General features: G+C 41.5%; 1 protein-coding gene across 2 annotated transcripts in view; it reads left to right on the top strand.

Moving 5' to 3' along the window:
• itga8 (integrin, alpha 8) overlaps positions 1–17,697 on the top strand; it is a 238,126-nt gene that overhangs the window by 83,269 nt on the left and 137,160 nt on the right. For both annotated transcript variants that reach the window (XM_055655720.1, XM_055655710.1), the window contains exon 14: positions 15,378–15,423. In XM_055655720.1, the coding sequence (XP_055511695.1) occupies positions 15,378–15,423 (46 nt within the window). The remainder of the gene's footprint in view (positions 1–15,377; positions 15,424–17,697) is intronic.

The following is a 17,697-nucleotide window of genomic DNA, read 5'->3' as shown; positions in this document are numbered from 1 at the left end:
AAGCTTCCTTGCATAATGTTGCACCGTGACATTTACATCATGGCATTCCCAATTGATGTGTTAAAAGTTCTAACGCAGTATGTGTGATCATTGTGGCTGTCTCTTTAAAGGGGCATGTCGCTACTCAGGAACGCTCCCACCAACTGGGGAGTATTGCTGCTGAATGAGTAGCTGCTGCCCTGATGGGGGTGGATGGGAGGTGGTGTGATAATGTTGAGATTATCCTCCCAGAGAGGAGAAGGGGTGTCAGAGACCTGGATATCAGCCGTACCACAGCAGACATTGTTGTTGCAGGGCAGCCAGTAGATCCCCCAGACTCGCAGCCAAGTTTAGTTTAGAGATACAGTGCGGAATCAGGCCCTTCGGCCCACGGAGTCCGTGCTGACCAGAGAACCCTTCACATTAACACTATCCTACACACACTAAGGACTTTTTACAATTATAACAAGCAGATTAACCTACCCACGTATACATCTTTGGAGTGTAGGAATAAACTGGAGATCCCAGAGAAAACCCACTCAGGTCACGGGGAGAACGTATAAACTCCGTACAGACAGCACCCGTAGTCAGGATTGAACCTGGGTCTCTGACACTTTAAGGCAGCAATTCTACCGCTGCGCCAGCATGCCGCCCAAAGTGATCCTGATAGGAGGTTGCCAGGGAGATGTCTGTAAGGACATGAGTGCAGTCTATGTACACCTGCACTTTGGAGAAGCCTGCAGCTCAGGCAGATCTCTGTGCCTGACTGGTGTGGCCCAGTGGGGTGAAGTAAAGTTGGCAAAGACTGGTATGCTTGAGGATGGTGTTTGAGCGATGTCTCCAATGCAGTGGTGAGCAGCTAACTGTGAGGTGTGTGCAGAGAGGTGTGGCAATAGTCTGAATGATCCTGAGGCAAGAAACTGAGGATGATGGTGACACTGAGCTGCAAAGGCAAACCAGTCCATGCACACATGTTAAGAGATTGCAGAAAATCACACATCTCGGTGAGCACAAATAATGCAGTTGGCCATGAACATAAATTGTTTCTGGGGCAAAAAAAGATTATGATCTGATGTTCTAAGAGTAAATTGGCACTGTTGTTTCTCAGACCAGTGAGGTTGAAAACTTTCCGCAACAGTTGGTGTTATGTGGAGGAGTCTTACAACTGGAATAGTGTTTGGGAAATTCCCCTGATAAAACAAAGGTACAAATTTTTAATTGAGCATCAAGGCACCTTAAGGTTTTAGTTTTAGTTTTGGAGATACAGCACGGAAACATTCATTCGGTCCATCAGGTCCTTGCCGACCTGCAATCCCCATGTACCAGCACTATCCTACACACTAGGGACAATTTATAATCTTTGCCAAAGCCAATTAACCTACAAACCTGTACTCTTTGGAGAGTGTAAGGAAACCAGAGCACCCAGAGAAAACCCACGCAGGTCATGGGGAGAACATACAAACTCCGTAAAGACAGCAATCCATAGTCGGGTTCTGACCCAGGTCTCTGGCGCCGTAAGGCAGCAACTCTACCACTGCGCCCTTGTGCCACCCTATCTTGCCACCGTGCTGCCCTAGACTACGAGTACTTGACCACCGAGTGCAAAATTGCTCTACTCTAGAGCAACCCGATTGCCAATAGCACAGCACCATCATTTGGAATTTTTGAATGAATGTTTAGCCCATCAGCTTCAAAATTGGATTTCTTGAGGTTCTAGGGTGAACATGTTAAAATATAAAGCAATGAAACGATTAGCCAATCTAAAGATTTATAGGCCTTTAACCTCCCACTATCAGGTCCTGGCCACATACTCTGACCTAATAATTCCTTCATTCTCAAAGCTATACCGAGGTTTACGTTTATTATTGTCACGGGTACCGAGGTATAGTGGAAAGCTTTGCTTTGCATGCTGTGCAGTCAGATCAGATAATACTACACATGAATACAATCAAATCAAACTCAAGTACAATAGTTAGAGCAAAAGGGAAAGTATGGAGCGCAGAATATAGTTCTCAGTATTGTAGCGCATCAGTTCCATAGACAAAGTCTAATGACTGCATTGGGGTAGAGTTGAATTGGACAATACCTACCTTTTGGAAGGAATGTTCAGAAACCTGAAACTCTGTCGACTTACTTCAAACGTGGAGTTAATGTCAACCATTCTAAACAAGATACACTAAATTGTAACCGTATTTAGTTAATTTGATACCTTCCCCCATGCAATCTATAATTTAATTATTGTCCAGTAATCTCCACAATTATTATATCTTTGTAGTCATCATCACATCTCTGGGATTCTTACATTTGAGTCATAGAGTCATACAGCGTGGAAACGCCCTTCGATCCAACTTGCCCACACTGGCCAACAAGTCCCAGCTACACTAATCCCACCTGCCAGCATTTGGTCCTTATCCCTCCAAACCTGTCCCATGTACCTGTACAACTGCTTCTTAAATGTCGGGATAGTCCCCGCCTCAACTATCTCCTCTGGCAGCTTGTTCCAAACACCCTTGTGTGAAAAAGTTACTCCTCAGGTTCCTATTAAATCTTTTCCCCTTTGCCTTAAACCTATGTGCTCTGGTCCTCGATTCACCTGCTCTGGGCAAGAGACTATGCATCTACCCGATCTATTTCTTTTATGATCTTATACACCTCTATAAGATCACCCTCATCCTCCTGCGCTCCAAGGAGTAGAGTCTCAGCATACTCAAACTCTCCCTGTAGCTCAGACCCTCGAGTCCTGGCAACATCCTCGTAAATGTTCTCAGTACCCTTTCCAGTTTGACAACATCTTTCCTATAAAACGGTGCCCAGAACTGAACACAATACTCAAAATGTTGCCTCACCAACGTCTTACAGTATACAACTGCAACATATCCAACTTCTATACTCAATGATTACATGATGCATTTCTTTCTCTATATGTTTTATGAAACCTTTATCGATCTATTTATTTTAGAAGAGTCCGAATTGATATTAACAAGTAGAGCGAGGCAAAACATTTGTTTCTTTGTGTCCCGTGGCTGAATTTCAAGACTGCAAAGTATAATTTATGTGGGGGAGGATGATCAGGATCTGTTGAAGTTTTCCGTGCCTGAAAGTAACACAAAATCTGGAAATACACAGCACATCATTCAGAAACGTTGACGGGGAAAACAGATGTGTAGTTTGTGACTTTCTTAAAAAAAACTGAAGGTAAGCAAATCTTTTTGCAGGATGGAAAGGAAGGAAAGGGAAGTGCATGAATTTATTTTGCGACTTACAACCCGTAAAAAGGGTTTTCTGTTGCAGGAGAGAAACAACAGAGAGAAAAGTACAAAAGCTGATATCTAATATTTCAGTCACCAAGAAGTTAAATCTTTAATAGAGTAGCAAGAACCTAACTAAAAATATACATGTCACTGTGGGCTTATAGCAGTTTTTTTTAAAGCTGGTTTCTGCTGTTCTGCCAAGAAGTTTGCTGTGGCATTAAAACCGGTAACTCCTCTATGATTGAAATATCTTTCCCACTAATGTGATTTTTAATAATGTGAAGCCATTTGAAGGATAAATTAAAATACAATAGCTTGGGGAACAATAAAGGAAAACTTGGCACAAGTCTGGACTGAAATTGGAAAGTGTGTGCAAACAGAGAATCCCCTGGTTTTGCAAAGAAAAATTAGTTTTTGTTTTAGAGATACAGCGTGGAAACAGGCCCTTCGGCCCACAGGGTCCGCACCCACCAGAGATCACCCCACAATAGGGACAATTTACACATAAACCAAGCCAATTAACCCGTACGTCTTGTGAGCGTGGAAGGACACCGAAGATCTCGGAGAAAACCCATGGGGAGAACGTACAAACTCCGTACAGACAGCACCCGTAGTCGGCATCGAACCCGGGTCTCTGGCGCTGCAAGCGCTGTAAGGCAGCAACTCTACCGCTGTGCCACCATGGCCACCCAACAGCTGAATATTCTGTGTTTGGATCTATATATCTCTGCCCCCTGCCACATCAACCCACCACTCTCCCAGTAAAGCTGCTCTCCTCTGGATGAGAACAAATCCCTGGAATTGACGGCTTCAGCATGCTCTTAGTTAGTAAAGTGCAAAGAGTCTTAGCCTCAAAATGAAAGGATGTTCCTTTAGGAAGGAGATGAGGGGGAATATCTTTGGTCAGAGGGTTATGAATCTGTGGAATTCATTGCCACAGAAGGCTGTGGAGGCCTAGTCAATGGAGATTTTAAAGGCAGAGATAGATAGATTCTTGATTAGTATGTGTCAGGGGTTATGGGGAAAAGGCAGGAGAATGGGATTAGGAGGGAGAGATAATCCAGCTATGGTTGAATGGCGGAGTAGACATGATGGGCTGAACTGCCTCATTGTGCTCTTATCCACTGATGAACATGAATTTTTTCCAAAGGAGTACACTTATGGTAAATCATAGATCATACTAGAAGCATTGCAAAGATATAGAAGAAACAAATGAGACATTGGACAGATATTCCGTAGAAAGCTGCATCTTTGGATAGGAGTGTAGGCTGCTATCTGTTAACATAGAAACATAGAAAATAGGTGCAGGAGTAGACCATTCGGCCCTTCAAGCCTGCATTGCCATTCAATATGATCATGGCTGATCATCCAAAATCAGTACCTCGTTCCTGCTTTCTTCCCCTTATCCCTTGATTCCTTTAGCCCCAAGAGCTAAATCTAACTATCTCTTGAAAATATCCAGTGAATTGGCCTCCATTGCCTTCTGTGGCAAAAAATTCCACAGATTCACAACCAGGGCCGGATTTAGATGAAGAGTTCCACTAGTGAGGCCTCACCTAATCCCCCACCCCCACGACTAGCGGAAGATGGTCCACCAGATTGACAACGATTTGCAGCCAAGCGTGGCCAATGAGATAAGAGGGTGGAAAGCTGCGCTTTTTATTTATTTATTTATTGCCAGTGCTAGTGTCGAGTTATTGGCTTAAAACACTATTATTCTGAAATGGAGGGCAAGGAAAATTACTGAAGGGTTGTTTAGAGACTACAGTGCGTTGTGACAGCATATGTAAGAAAGACAGTGTCAAAAATATTATACATCTTGCAGGGCTCTCATGTAACTTATTTTCTCTGTTGTCAGCCAGGCAACCTAGGCAGCTTTTTAAGTTGCCAAATGGCAGTTTAGGTGGTCATTTAAGACGGCTTGCATGACGCATGCGATAATGTGCTCGGACAAAGTGTGTAGTTACCAGTCGGAATTATGCTCAATGAAGCATTCACATATTATTTCTGCTTCAAATAAAGTCACAAACTAAACATATTCACCAATCAAGACATGATATCACAATGACATGCAGCAAAATTATAATACAGTATCTCAACTCTTTTTACACATTGCAATGAATGCAATTTCTATTATTTCTTTCCACTTCCAAACAAAAATGTGGTTGGGTTATTCAAGTGAGACCAAGCACAGTCTTGGCGATCGCTTCGCACAACACCTCCACTCAGTTCGCAATAACCAACCTGATCTCCCGGTGGCTCAACACTTCAACTCCCATTCCGAATCCGCCCTTTTTGGCCTGGGCCTCCTCCATGGCCAGAGTGAGGCCCACCGCATATTGGTGGAGCAGCACCTCATATTTGCTTGGGTAGTTTACACCCCAGCGGTATGAACATTGACTTCTCTAATTTCAAGTAATCCTTGCTTTCTCCCTCCCCTTCCCCTTCCATTCTCAGCATTCCCACAGCCTACTGTCTCCGCCTCTTCCTTTCTTTTTCGTGTCCCCTCCCCCAACATCAATCTGAAGAAGGGTCACGACCCGAAATGTCGCCTATTTCCTTCGCTCCATAGATGGTGCCTCACCCGCTGAGTTTCTCCAGCATTTATGTCTACCCATTCACACAAGTCCTGTTATCCCACTTTCCTCACCCACTCCCTACACATTAGGGGCAATTTTACAGAAACAAGTTAACATACAAAGCCAATGCGTCATTGGGATGTGGGAGGAAACCAACACGCTTGCAGGGAGGATGTGCAAATTCAACACAGACAGTGCCCGAGGACTGGATCAAAGCAGATCTCTGGCGTGTGAAGCAGCAAGTCTACCAGCTGTGCCACTATATTTTGTTTTCCAACACACAAAAAAATATACGTTGATAGATTTGGTTACTAAAGAAATGAAAATATCCTTTTTCAGTCTTAAATCTCCAAGTGAGGCTATGTCCCCCTTTACAGCTACTGTATGTTTTAATTCAGTTCAAGACTATGGGACAGGTCATTGGCCATAAAGTTGCTGCCAAAAAGTGCCAGAGACCCGGAATTGATCCTGAATATGGGTGCTGTCTGTATGGAATTTGCTCCTTTTCGCTTTGATCGCATGGGTTTTCTCTGGTGCTCTTGTTTCCTTCCACATACCCGAAACGTCACCCAATTTCTTCTATCCAGAGTTGCTGGCTGCTCCATGGAGTTCCCCCGCACAATTAAAGCATGGAATAGTCTTCACCCTACCAGAGTTACCCAACCAGATGCAACTAAATTTAAGGTAGCTCTTTTTTCCCCAAGAACCCTTATTTGCTTATGTTCAAGTCAAGAGTCAAGAGAGTTTTATTGTCATGTGTCCCAGATAGGACAATGACATTTTTGCTTGCTGCAGCACAACTAGATTTAGAGGCCCTAGGCTTCAGCCTAGGAAGCCTAGTGGGAAATCCGGCCCTGTTCACAACTCTCTGGGTGAAAGAAGTTTTTACTCATCTCAGTCATAAACGGCCTACCCCTTATTCTTGAACTGTGACACCTGGTTCTGGATTCCCCCAACATCGGGAACATTTTTCCTGCATCTAACCTGTCTAATCCCTCAAGAATCTTTTGTTTCCTTCTCATCCTTCTAAATTGATCCCTTTTCATCCTTCGAAATTCTAAGTGAAAATAAGCCCAGTCGACCCATTCTTTCAGCATAATGTATGTCAGTCCCACCATACCGATAATTAACCTGGTGAACCTACGCTGCACTCCCTCATAGCAAGAATGCACACTTCCTCTCCAGGTAGACCAAAACTGCACACAATACTCCAGGTATTAACAATTGGGGAGAGCAGCTTGATCTCCACTTCGATGAACTTTGGAAGTTTAGTTTATTGGTAGAGTGAAAAGTTTTTGTTGTGCTATCCAGTCAGAGGATAGACAATGCATGATTACAATCGAGCCATCAACAGTGTACAACTACATGATAAAGGGAATAATGTTTAGTGCAAGAATGAGTCCAGTAAAGTCTGATTAAAGACAGTCCGAGGGTCTCTAAAGAGGTAGATAGTAGCTCAGTACTGCTCTCCTGTTGTTGATATAATGGTTCAGTTGCCTGATAGCAGCTGGGAAGAAACTGTCCATTGAATCTGGAGGTATGCATTTTCACACTTCTATATCTCTTGCCTGACAGGAGAGGGGAGGGGAAGTGAGACTTAGAAGCAAAGTTCATGTGGGTTTGTTAAGGAGTTCACCCAGTGAAGTTTATACACCAATTAATGCTGCCCTGCTCAGAGGTTTAAGGCTCAGAATTAAAATTAAGTTATAAATGAGTGGTATGTGTGCTGAGAATATGCCATCTCTTGGGCATAGAGCAACCTAAACCAGAAGTTTGTATTATTTGAAAAAAGTAGGCTAAAAATCTTTTATGTTTTATTTAGTTGCATTTCTTCAACTCATGAAATAAACCTCTGTCTTTGCACATACACTGCTGATAGAACTGCTACCTCATAACGACAGAGACCCGAGTTCAATCTTGACCTTGGGTGCTGACTGTGTGGAGTTTGACCGCATAGGGTGCTCCTGTTTACTCCCACTTTTCCAAAGATGTGACAGGTTTTTAAGGTTAAAGATTCAATAGGAACCTGTTACTTTTTCACACAAAGGTTATGGAACGAGCTGCTGGGGAGGGTAGTTGAGGCAGGTACTATCGCAATGTTTGAAAAACATTTAGGTGCATGGATAGGACAGGTTTAGAGGGACATGGGCCAAATGTAGCCAGATGGGACTAGTATAGATGGGGCATGTTGGCCGTGGTGGGCAAATTGGGCCAAAGGGCCTGTTTCCACGCTGTAAGACTCTATAACTTTATGACTATTTTTTGGGTTTATAGGTTACTTGGCTTCTATAAAATTATCCTTGTAGGGAATAGATGAGAAAGTGGGATAACGTATAACTAATATGGTTGGGTGATCGTGTAGGAAATAACTGCAGATGCTGGTTTAAATCGAAGGTCGACACAAAATGCTGTAGTAACTCAGAGGGACAGGAAGCATTCTGGATAGAAGAAATTAGTCGACATTTCAGGTCATGCCCCACATCATGAGGGGCATGGATAAGGTGAAAGGTCACAGTCTTTTCCCCAGGATAGGGGAGTCTAAAAGTAGAGGGCACAGGTTTAATGTGGGAGAGAAAAGATTTGAAGAGGACCTGAGGGCAAAGCTTTTTCCACACTGAAGATGCTGGATAATTGGAATGGGTTGTCTAAGGAAATGCTAGAGGTGAGAAGAATTATAATGTTCAGAAGACATTTGGACAGGCACATTGACAGGGATAGGTTTATAGGGATATGCGCAAAAACCAAGCAAATGGGATGAGACTAGGTAGGTATCTAGGTCAGCGTGGCTAAGTTGGGCCGAAGGGTCTGTTTCTGTGTTGTACAGCTGCGTAATTGTTTGTCTCTATTATGTTGGGTGTGTAAATTGATACACAGCAAATCAAAGATATTAAGATAGAAGAACAAAACTATCAACAGGTGCCCTAAAGTACATTAGAAGTAGAAGTTCCTTTGAAACGATTCAATATGATGTGACCTATTATGGACCAATCCTGATTGAAACTCTTATCACACCACAGTTTTGTTGCCTTTAAACAAAAGGCATCCTTTAATAAACAAAATGCATCTTCATGCAATAGCAAACATGTTACAACTTGGTAAGACGATCTGTTAGTATCCACAACCAGCTTTAGAGTTTATGGAATGAGATTTGTATGAAGTTTGAGTGAGTGAGTCTTATATTCTGGATTTGTTGGTAAAATGGTAATGTTGGATGACTTCAGCTCTTCAAAATTTATTCAGGTCAAGTTGTACTATTTTTAAGACATGGATGTCAGAACTTAAACATTAGACTCATGAGAAGTCATTACGGAATAGAAAGATGAGATTGCATTTTAGGCACAGCAGATTACTTTTACAGACTTCCACTAGTAACTGAGTACTCTACTCAAATTAGACATATTGTCTTTGTCCTGAACATCCCCGTCCCCCTCCCTGCTGTAAAAATCTCACAACAGAGTAATTCTGTTACAAAAAGTGTCTTAAGGGGTTTAACTTAATTATTTTAGTCTCTTATTAGCAGGTTTCCATGACATTGTAACAGAAGAACAGATGCAAGAAACAGACACGGCACTGTAGAATTAAATTATCCAGGTCCATTTGAAGAATGGATGCTGTTAACTAGATTGTCATCTGTGGTGAAAAGAGTTAAGTTTCTGCTTTATACCTGGGCATCACTCAGAGTAAAAAAAAGGAAAGAGGAATCCTATTAAAGCTGAATCAGCCTCAAAGAAACCTCACTATTGCCTTGTCCACTGCAGATAATTATATTCAGATTTTGGAACATAAAATGATTTAAGGAAATGCCAAATTCAAATGTCAAAGTCACACGTAAGCTCAACATCAATAATTCAAGAAAATAAATCTAATTCTTCAAAAAAATTATCTCTATAGAAAAATATAAAATATTTGTTTTAATATATTATTTTGTAGTGCGTTAGTGTTACCAAATAGTTGGATACAGTGCCCCCCACGATTTGCCTTTAAGGATTTGGTAACAACTGCCTTCTCGAACCGCTGCAGTCCATTGGTGAAGTTGCTCCAACAATTCTATGAGGTGTATGATCCAGTGACAAAATGGGCATTGTATTTTCAACTCATGTTTGTGTGTGAGATAATGAATCTGATCCTGGACAGCATTCAGAAATAGGCTGATAAATATCAACTATTAATCATTGCCACACAAGTGCCTGATATGACCATCTTACACGTGCGAGGGGCTATTGAACTCCTTTTCATATTCAGTGCATTTGCTGAACCACCTACCATCCACATATAGTTGTCACCACCGACAGAAACTTAACTGGACCACCCAGAGCAGGTTAGAGTCGGATATCCAACAACGACTGAATCGCCTCTTGACATCCCAAAGCCTTTACACCATCCACAAGGCACAAGTGAAGAATGCGGTGGAACACCTGACTGAGTGAGTGCAACTCCGATAACAGTCAAATAATTGAGGTGGCACAATGGTGCAGCACTTGAGAAAAAGGATGGGTGATGTTTCGGGTCGGGTCCCTTCTTCAGACTGAAAGTAGGGTTTGGGGTGGAGAAGTATATGGTAATCCCACTTCATACTCCCCTTCCCACTCCTTACTTTCACTTCTGAAGAAGGTACCCGACCCAAAAACATCACCCATCCATTTTTTCCAGAGATGCTGCCTGACAGGTAGCATGGTGGCGCAGCAATCGAGTTGCTGCCTTACAGCGTCAGAGACCCAGGCTCAATCTGTATGGAGTTTATACGCTCTCCCAGTGACCTGCGTGGGTTTACGCCTCAAGCGACCACGTTTGGTCACGCTAGATGCATGCAATCGCATGCTGGTGGGACAGGCCCTTAAGGCAATTCAACTTCTCAAAGGTAATTAGAATTGACAAAAACATTAACCTTGCCATTAACACCAATATTCCATAAATTAATTAAAAAGAATGAGAACATTTTTGGTCAGTGATGGTTATAGTTGGTGACTGGCATTGAAGACGTCCATTGGAAGTACAGTATATTCTGTAGCTTTTGCTACTTAATGCTTCAAAGTGTTCAACATGCAAGAGTGCTGATGCTAGTGATCAGCGGCAGATTCACTCATCTATTTGTGATTGATTTGCAATGAGACTTTAGAGATACAGCATGGAACCAGGCCCTTTGGCCCACCGAGTCCATATTGACCAGCGATCACCCCGTACACTAGCCCTATCCTACACACTAGGGACAATTTACAATTTTACCAAGGCCAATTAACCTACAAACCTGTACATCTTTGGAATGTGGGTGGAAACCGGAATACCCGGAGAAAAGCCGCGTGGCCACAGGGAGAATGTACAAACTCCATACAGACAGTACCCATAGTCAGGATCAAACTTGTGTCTCTGGGGCTGTAAGGCAGCAACTCTACCACTGCGCCACTGTACCAGAAAAAGAGTAGACCTCTGGGTTCTGTTGTTAATGCTGGTACTTCTCAGGAATATTAGTTCCCAGTTCTATTCTGCTGCTATATTTAGTAGGTTGCTGTAGCCAGGTTGACAAGTGGTACTTGGCAAGATTCTGCGATTTTGAAAGATTTGGTTCTGTCACTGTAGGTCCATTTTCTGATGGAATGGCATTTAAAAGGCACATGGACAGGTACTTAAATAAGAAAAGTATAGAGAGATGTGGGCGTAATGCAGGCAAATGGAATTAGTGTAGTGAGGCATTATGGACGGCAGAGGTGGGCCAAAGGGTTCTGTTTCTGTATCATTTTATGAATTATGAATGATGCAGTCACGGTGGCGCAGCGGTAGAGTTGCTGCCTTGCAGCGAATGCAATGCCGGAGACTGACTACGGGTATTGTCGGTACGGAGTTTGTATGTTCTCCCCGTGACCTGCGTGGGTTTTCTCTGAGATCTTCGATTTCCTCCCATACTCTAAAGACGTACAGGTTTGTGGGTTAATAAGCTTGGTAAATGTAAAAATTGTCCCTAGTGGGTGTAGGATAGTGTTAATGTGCGGGGATCGCTGGTCTGCGTGGACTTGGTGGGCCGAAGGGTCTGTTTCCGCGCTGTATCTCTAAACTAAACTAAACTAAAATTAGGTATAGGATTGCTGCACCTGGATTACTCATTCAGAAATAAACCATTATATTTCCATTTCCTTACATATTTTAGGTGGTTTCTCATTGGTACGCAGCAGCTAAATGTACTGAATAGGTTGAGTTGGCTGCTACTGCAAAATATAATGATATCGTGTTTGATCCAATATGAGTCTGAATAATCCAACTTCAACCCATCTTCACACACACACTGAAATGGCCATAACTAAAGTCATATAAGTGCATACCAGTATACAATTAAGACACAAGGCATTGCCAGATCATGACCATTGACCATAGATGCAAGTTCAAAATGGCTATCAAAGTTTTGGATGAGCTCAAGCTTAATTGATCAGGAGGCCAATTGATATGATTGCTGAACTTTGAATTATCAAAGGAGCAGCGAAAAGTATCAGTAATATCTAAGGTGAAGCAAAAGGTGAAACATAAGAAGGGAACCAGGGATAAGTAATTATCTTGTTCAACCTTAGGCCAAGCCCGGGACCAGAATGGAGATAGTCATTGGAGAAACAAATCTGTAGTAGTGTCCAAAGACAACAGATTCAGCCCCATCTACTGCAAATATTGGTGGAAATGCTATTTTACCAGTACATATGTTCATAAGTTCTTGGAGCAGAAATAGGCCATTCATTCCATCAAGTCTACTCTGCCATTCAATCATGGCTGATCTATCTGTCCCTCTCAACCCCATTCTCCTGCCTTCTTCCCATAACCCCTGGCACTCTTACTAATCACAAATCTGTCAGTCCAGTGTAGAATGTTGGACAGGTAATATGATAGTAGAAGCAGTGGAAGGACTTGGCGAGAAATGTAGGGTAAGTGGATGTGGTCGAGAGTGTTGCTAAGTGGTGGCATGTAAATGATGACCAGGTAATTGTTAAAACAGAGGAAAGGGAATCTGGGAGGAGGCAGAGAAGCCAGTGTGAATGCCTCTCTGGCAATAATTGGATAGATGGGAACAGAACCAAATGAAGGCACTCCCTCATGGCTGGGTATCAGAGGATACATGTCAGAGAGGCTGCTGCCCTCAGTGGGCACAAGCTAGTTGAGGAAATGGAAGCCTTTGTCTCACAGATTTTTGACCACAGGTGCCCCGTGTAACAGAAATTCACCCTTTCTCCATCACAGTATTTTCAAATCAATCCCCAAAAACCTGATATACAGAACACAATTCGTTCACAAAATTTATGTGAAGAAAAAGTAAATAAACAATTTTATTCACCTCGTGTTTCTTGAGGCATGCGTAGATGACACAGCTTCACGTTACATATAATTATGAAGCGGGCCATTTTCTAGGAGCGCGACCCTTCCTCCCCCTCCCACATGTATGATAAAATCCATTGAATTGTACATTAAAATATACCGTGGGATAGACTCTTTGTCCCAACGGTCAATACTGAAGTTAATCATCCACTTCAGCAATCTACCTGGTCCTCTATTCTCACAAACGCTTCCAATTTAAGCAGCTGTCTTTAATATCTAATCTTTAATATCAGCATAGTTTCTGCTTCAACCACGAGCTCTGGCAGGTTATTTCACAAGCTCACAATTATTTATGGAATCTTGTCTTCATCTCTATTTATATAAGAATACAAGAAATGTTACAGTTCAAGTTAAGCTGCCTTAGCCTGTAATTCCTGGCATTTAACACCAAACAAGAGAATGTGATTTTTTTAATTCTCCAATTCCATCTGCCAGTTTTTAGCTTTTTCCACTCCTTTTTTTAATTATGATTTTGCATTTCACGTTGGTCTCCTTAGGCTGCTGTTATCTGCAAATTTCATCAACATTCCCTATAGATTTATAACCAAATCATTGACGCACTTAGTCACTGTCAATACCTTAGAAATGGATCCTGGGGGAAACCAATGACTACTTTGTTGTCTGCTGAAAAACTCTTTTCTCTGCTTTCTCCCTTCCAATAAATTTTTAATTCAGTTAATTACCCTTCTCTCAATTCAGGACCTTTTCATCTTCTTTCATGTCTCGTTCCTTTTCTGCTAAATGCTTTCCTACAGTCCATGTGCGTTACATTAAATGCAGTTCCTTTATTTATACCTTTGCCTGACAAATGAAACTGACTAATACCCTCAAAAGCACTCTTTTGAAATCCACGCTAAATCTTTCTAGCTATTTTCTCTTTAAAAGCTAATACAACACTTTTTCTTTCTAGTTTCTGTTTCCAGTTCTGTGTACGAATCCAAGTGTTAATAGTTCTATAATTGTTCTGAATGTTATCTAGCTGAAGGTTACCTGGATTAACGTGTATCCCTTTATAAATATGATCAATCTCTAAACCTTTGGCACATATTGATATTCGATCGTGCCCTACATTATAATTGAGAGGGCCTCAGTAATTTCCTTCCATTTCCTTTAGGATCCTTGCCTTGTCCTCTGAGCCCTTTTTCTTTAACATCCATCAGTTTAACCAACTTTTCAAATCCATCAGAATATTGGTCCTGTCAACCACTACAAGATTTATTGCCTCACTGGTAATGTTTCTTTTTCAGATGGTATCTCTGCAAATAGTTATTAAAAGTACATTCTTTATTTTGGTGATGATCATAACCTACAAAAACACAATCCTTTTATTTTATGGATCAAAATTCACTCCATAAATGTTCTTCATAAATGTTACATTCAATGTTTTATTTTAAAATGTTGTAATACTTCCTCTTGGCATTTTTAATCTGATTTGTCCAAGTTCACATAGAACATTGAACATAGAACATATATATGTCAGTACTGCACAGGATCATACCCTTTGCCCACAATGTCTGTGCCGAACAAGATGCTATGTTAAATAATCTCCTCCATCTGCATATGATCCATATCCCTCCATTCCCACCAAATCCATGTACCTATCTAAAAGCCACATCACCATTATCATATCTGCCTTCACCACAAACCCTGGCCGCACGTTCCAGGAACCCATCACTATCTGTGCAAAAAAAATTGACCATAAACATCTCCTTTCAATTTTCACCCTCTCACCTTAAAGCTATACCCTCTAGTCTTTGACATTTCCACTCTGGGAACCTGCTAGCTGCCAGGAAGTTAAGATCTCTAGGAGTTCACTATGTTGATGTCGGGTGACATCCTCAGTCCTCATAGTTGCCAAACTGGTGAATGCTTGCTCACTTTTGGGCTCTTTTACTTATAGTATTTAATAAAAGTATAATAATTTATACTTTGGATCAGCCAACCATAAGGGCATAAGGAACTGCAAATGCTGGTTTACTAAAAAAAACCACGAAGTGATGTAATAACAAAGTGGGTCAGGCAGCATCTCTGGAGGACTTGGATTGGTGACGTTTCCGGTCCCAACATCCAAAACATTGCTTATCCTTGTCCTTCAGAGATGCTGCCTGACCCTCTAACTTATCCCGGACTTTATGTTTATTTTGCTATGAAAGACTATTTGAATGTCCGTAAGGAACATTATTGTTACTGTTGCTATTAATACTAAAGTATCTGTTTACAGATTTGATAGTTGGCGCCTTTGGAGCAAGTAAAGTTGCAGTTTACAGGTACATGACCAAAATGTATTAATTTGCCAGGTTGAGCATTTAACAGTGAAATTGCTGCTAAACCTGTTTTAACGTCATGCTTACATTTATATTTTAAAAACCTTTCTAAAATAGGAACATTAATTTTAACCTTGCAGCTATTTGTTGAGTGATGATGTATAAAAATGGTACTGTTCATAGTCTGCTGTTTTTTAATATGGTGAAATTGCTGGTACAAAATTCCTTTTAGATGACTGGATTTTACCGTCTCCATGTGCAACAATGCAGCCCAAATAGTCTTACAACACTTCATGGTGGCAATATTTAAAAATGAAAGTCGTATTAGCATCAAATATATTTCTAAACAGTCGATAATTCAATTTAACTTGCAACAGGATATGCACTCTACAACAGGACATAGGTTGAAGGAATGGGTAAAACTTGACAAATAGTGTTTATTATGGGAAAGTGTGAGGTTATGCACTTCAGTCAGTGGAATGCAAAGGCAATTGACCAAATCAAGAAAGATCGCAGATCTGAAAGAGGATTGTGGGGTAAGTGCATTACTCTGGGAAAGATTCTCAGGGATCTGTGCTGGGTCCTTTGCTGTTGGCTAATAGGTTGGTTAATATGTTTGCAGATGATAACAAGGTTGTCAGATTTGTGGACAATGAGGAAGGCTATCATAGTGTGCAGTGGGAACTAGATCAGCTACAGAAATAGGCAGAGCAATGGCAGGTGGAGTTTAATCTGTGCAAGTTTGAGATATTGCTCTTTGAGAGGTTGAATGTAAGGGTAAGATAGGTGCTGGTGGCAAGATTCTTAACACCATTGGTGTACAGCGGGATCTTGGGGTTAAGGTCTATAGCTCCCTGAAAGAAACAATGCAAGTAGCCAGTATGGTAAACAAAGCATATGGTATGCACACATTCTTTGGTCAGGAAATTGAGTTTAAGGGTCAGAAAGTCATGATGCTGCTTTATTTCGCTGAGTTTCTTCAGCATTTTTGTATACCATGCAGTTTTATTATACTGGTTAGGCTGCATTTGGAGTATTGCATGCCCCCATTACAAGAAATATGTGGAAGCTTTCGAGAGGGTGCAGAGGAGGTTTTTAGGAATGTAGTCCGGATTAAGTTGTATAGCTAGAAGGAGAGGTTGGACAAATTTGGATTGTTTTCTCTGGAGCATTGGAGGTTGAGAATTGATATAATACATCATATTATGAGAGGTATAATAGATGGGATGGTCAGAACCCTTTTCCCAGGGTGGAAATGTCAAAGACTAGGGCACATAGCATTAAATTCAGAGGGGCAAAGTTTAAAGGAAATGTGTGGGGGCAAGTAGTGCCTGGAATGCTCTACCAGGCGTGGTGGTGGAGGCAGTTTGAGCCTTTTGGATAGGCACATAAATATGCCGGGAATGGAATGATATGGATCATGTGTAGGCAGATGGAAATGAGTTTATCTTGTCATCAGGTTCAGTACAGACATTGTGGACACAAGGGCTTGTTCCTGTGCTGTACTTTGTTAAGTTCTATGTTCGATATGCAAAGTACATTACAGCTAGTTAGCAGGCAAGTGTAGCTAATCGTTATAAAGGGAAATAGCTTATTGGGTATATATATATATATATATTAGTTAGAGATATAGGATTATATATACTAATGTCAATTAATACTAAACGAGCAGTGTATATTGACTATGCTGTGTATATTGACAACCATCATCACAGTCCGCAGATTCTGGTGTTGTCTGCAAACTTGCTAGCGAACACATCTATGTTTATGTCCAAGTTGTTTATACAGATCACAAACATCAGAGGTCCCAGTGCAGATCCCCCGCGGAACTCCACTGGTCACATACCTCCAATCAGATTAACGCCCTTCCACCCCAACCCTCTGTCTTCCATGGCTTAGCCAGTTCTCAACCTTAATGGTGAAATCATCTTCACTAGATATTGCAGCTCATTGGGGAATTGAGGCTTTTGGGAACTGGCACAGAAGAGGAAATGAGACCAAGGGAACATCAGCCCTAATCACATTAAATTGCAGGGCAGGCTGGAGAAGACGGGTGATCTACTCCTATTTCTAGTTACTTATGTTGCAGAAGGCAGTGGAGGAACAATAGCAATAATAAAGTGTAGTACGTGGCGATAATATGGAAGAATGAACATTTATTCCATTTTTGTTAAACAAGATGTGCTTTTTTCAATAATACACGTCATCTCATGCCAAAGTCCATAACCAACTGTCCATCTCAGTTTCTTATTAATTAGAGCGCATGAATTAAACAAC

This window comes from Leucoraja erinacea, chromosome 2 (genome assembly GCF_028641065.1).
Source record: "Leucoraja erinacea ecotype New England chromosome 2, Leri_hhj_1, whole genome shotgun sequence".
NCBI classification, from domain to species: domain Eukaryota; kingdom Metazoa; phylum Chordata; class Chondrichthyes; order Rajiformes; family Rajidae; genus Leucoraja; species Leucoraja erinaceus.
This window is presented reverse-complemented; position numbering and strand designations above follow the sequence as displayed.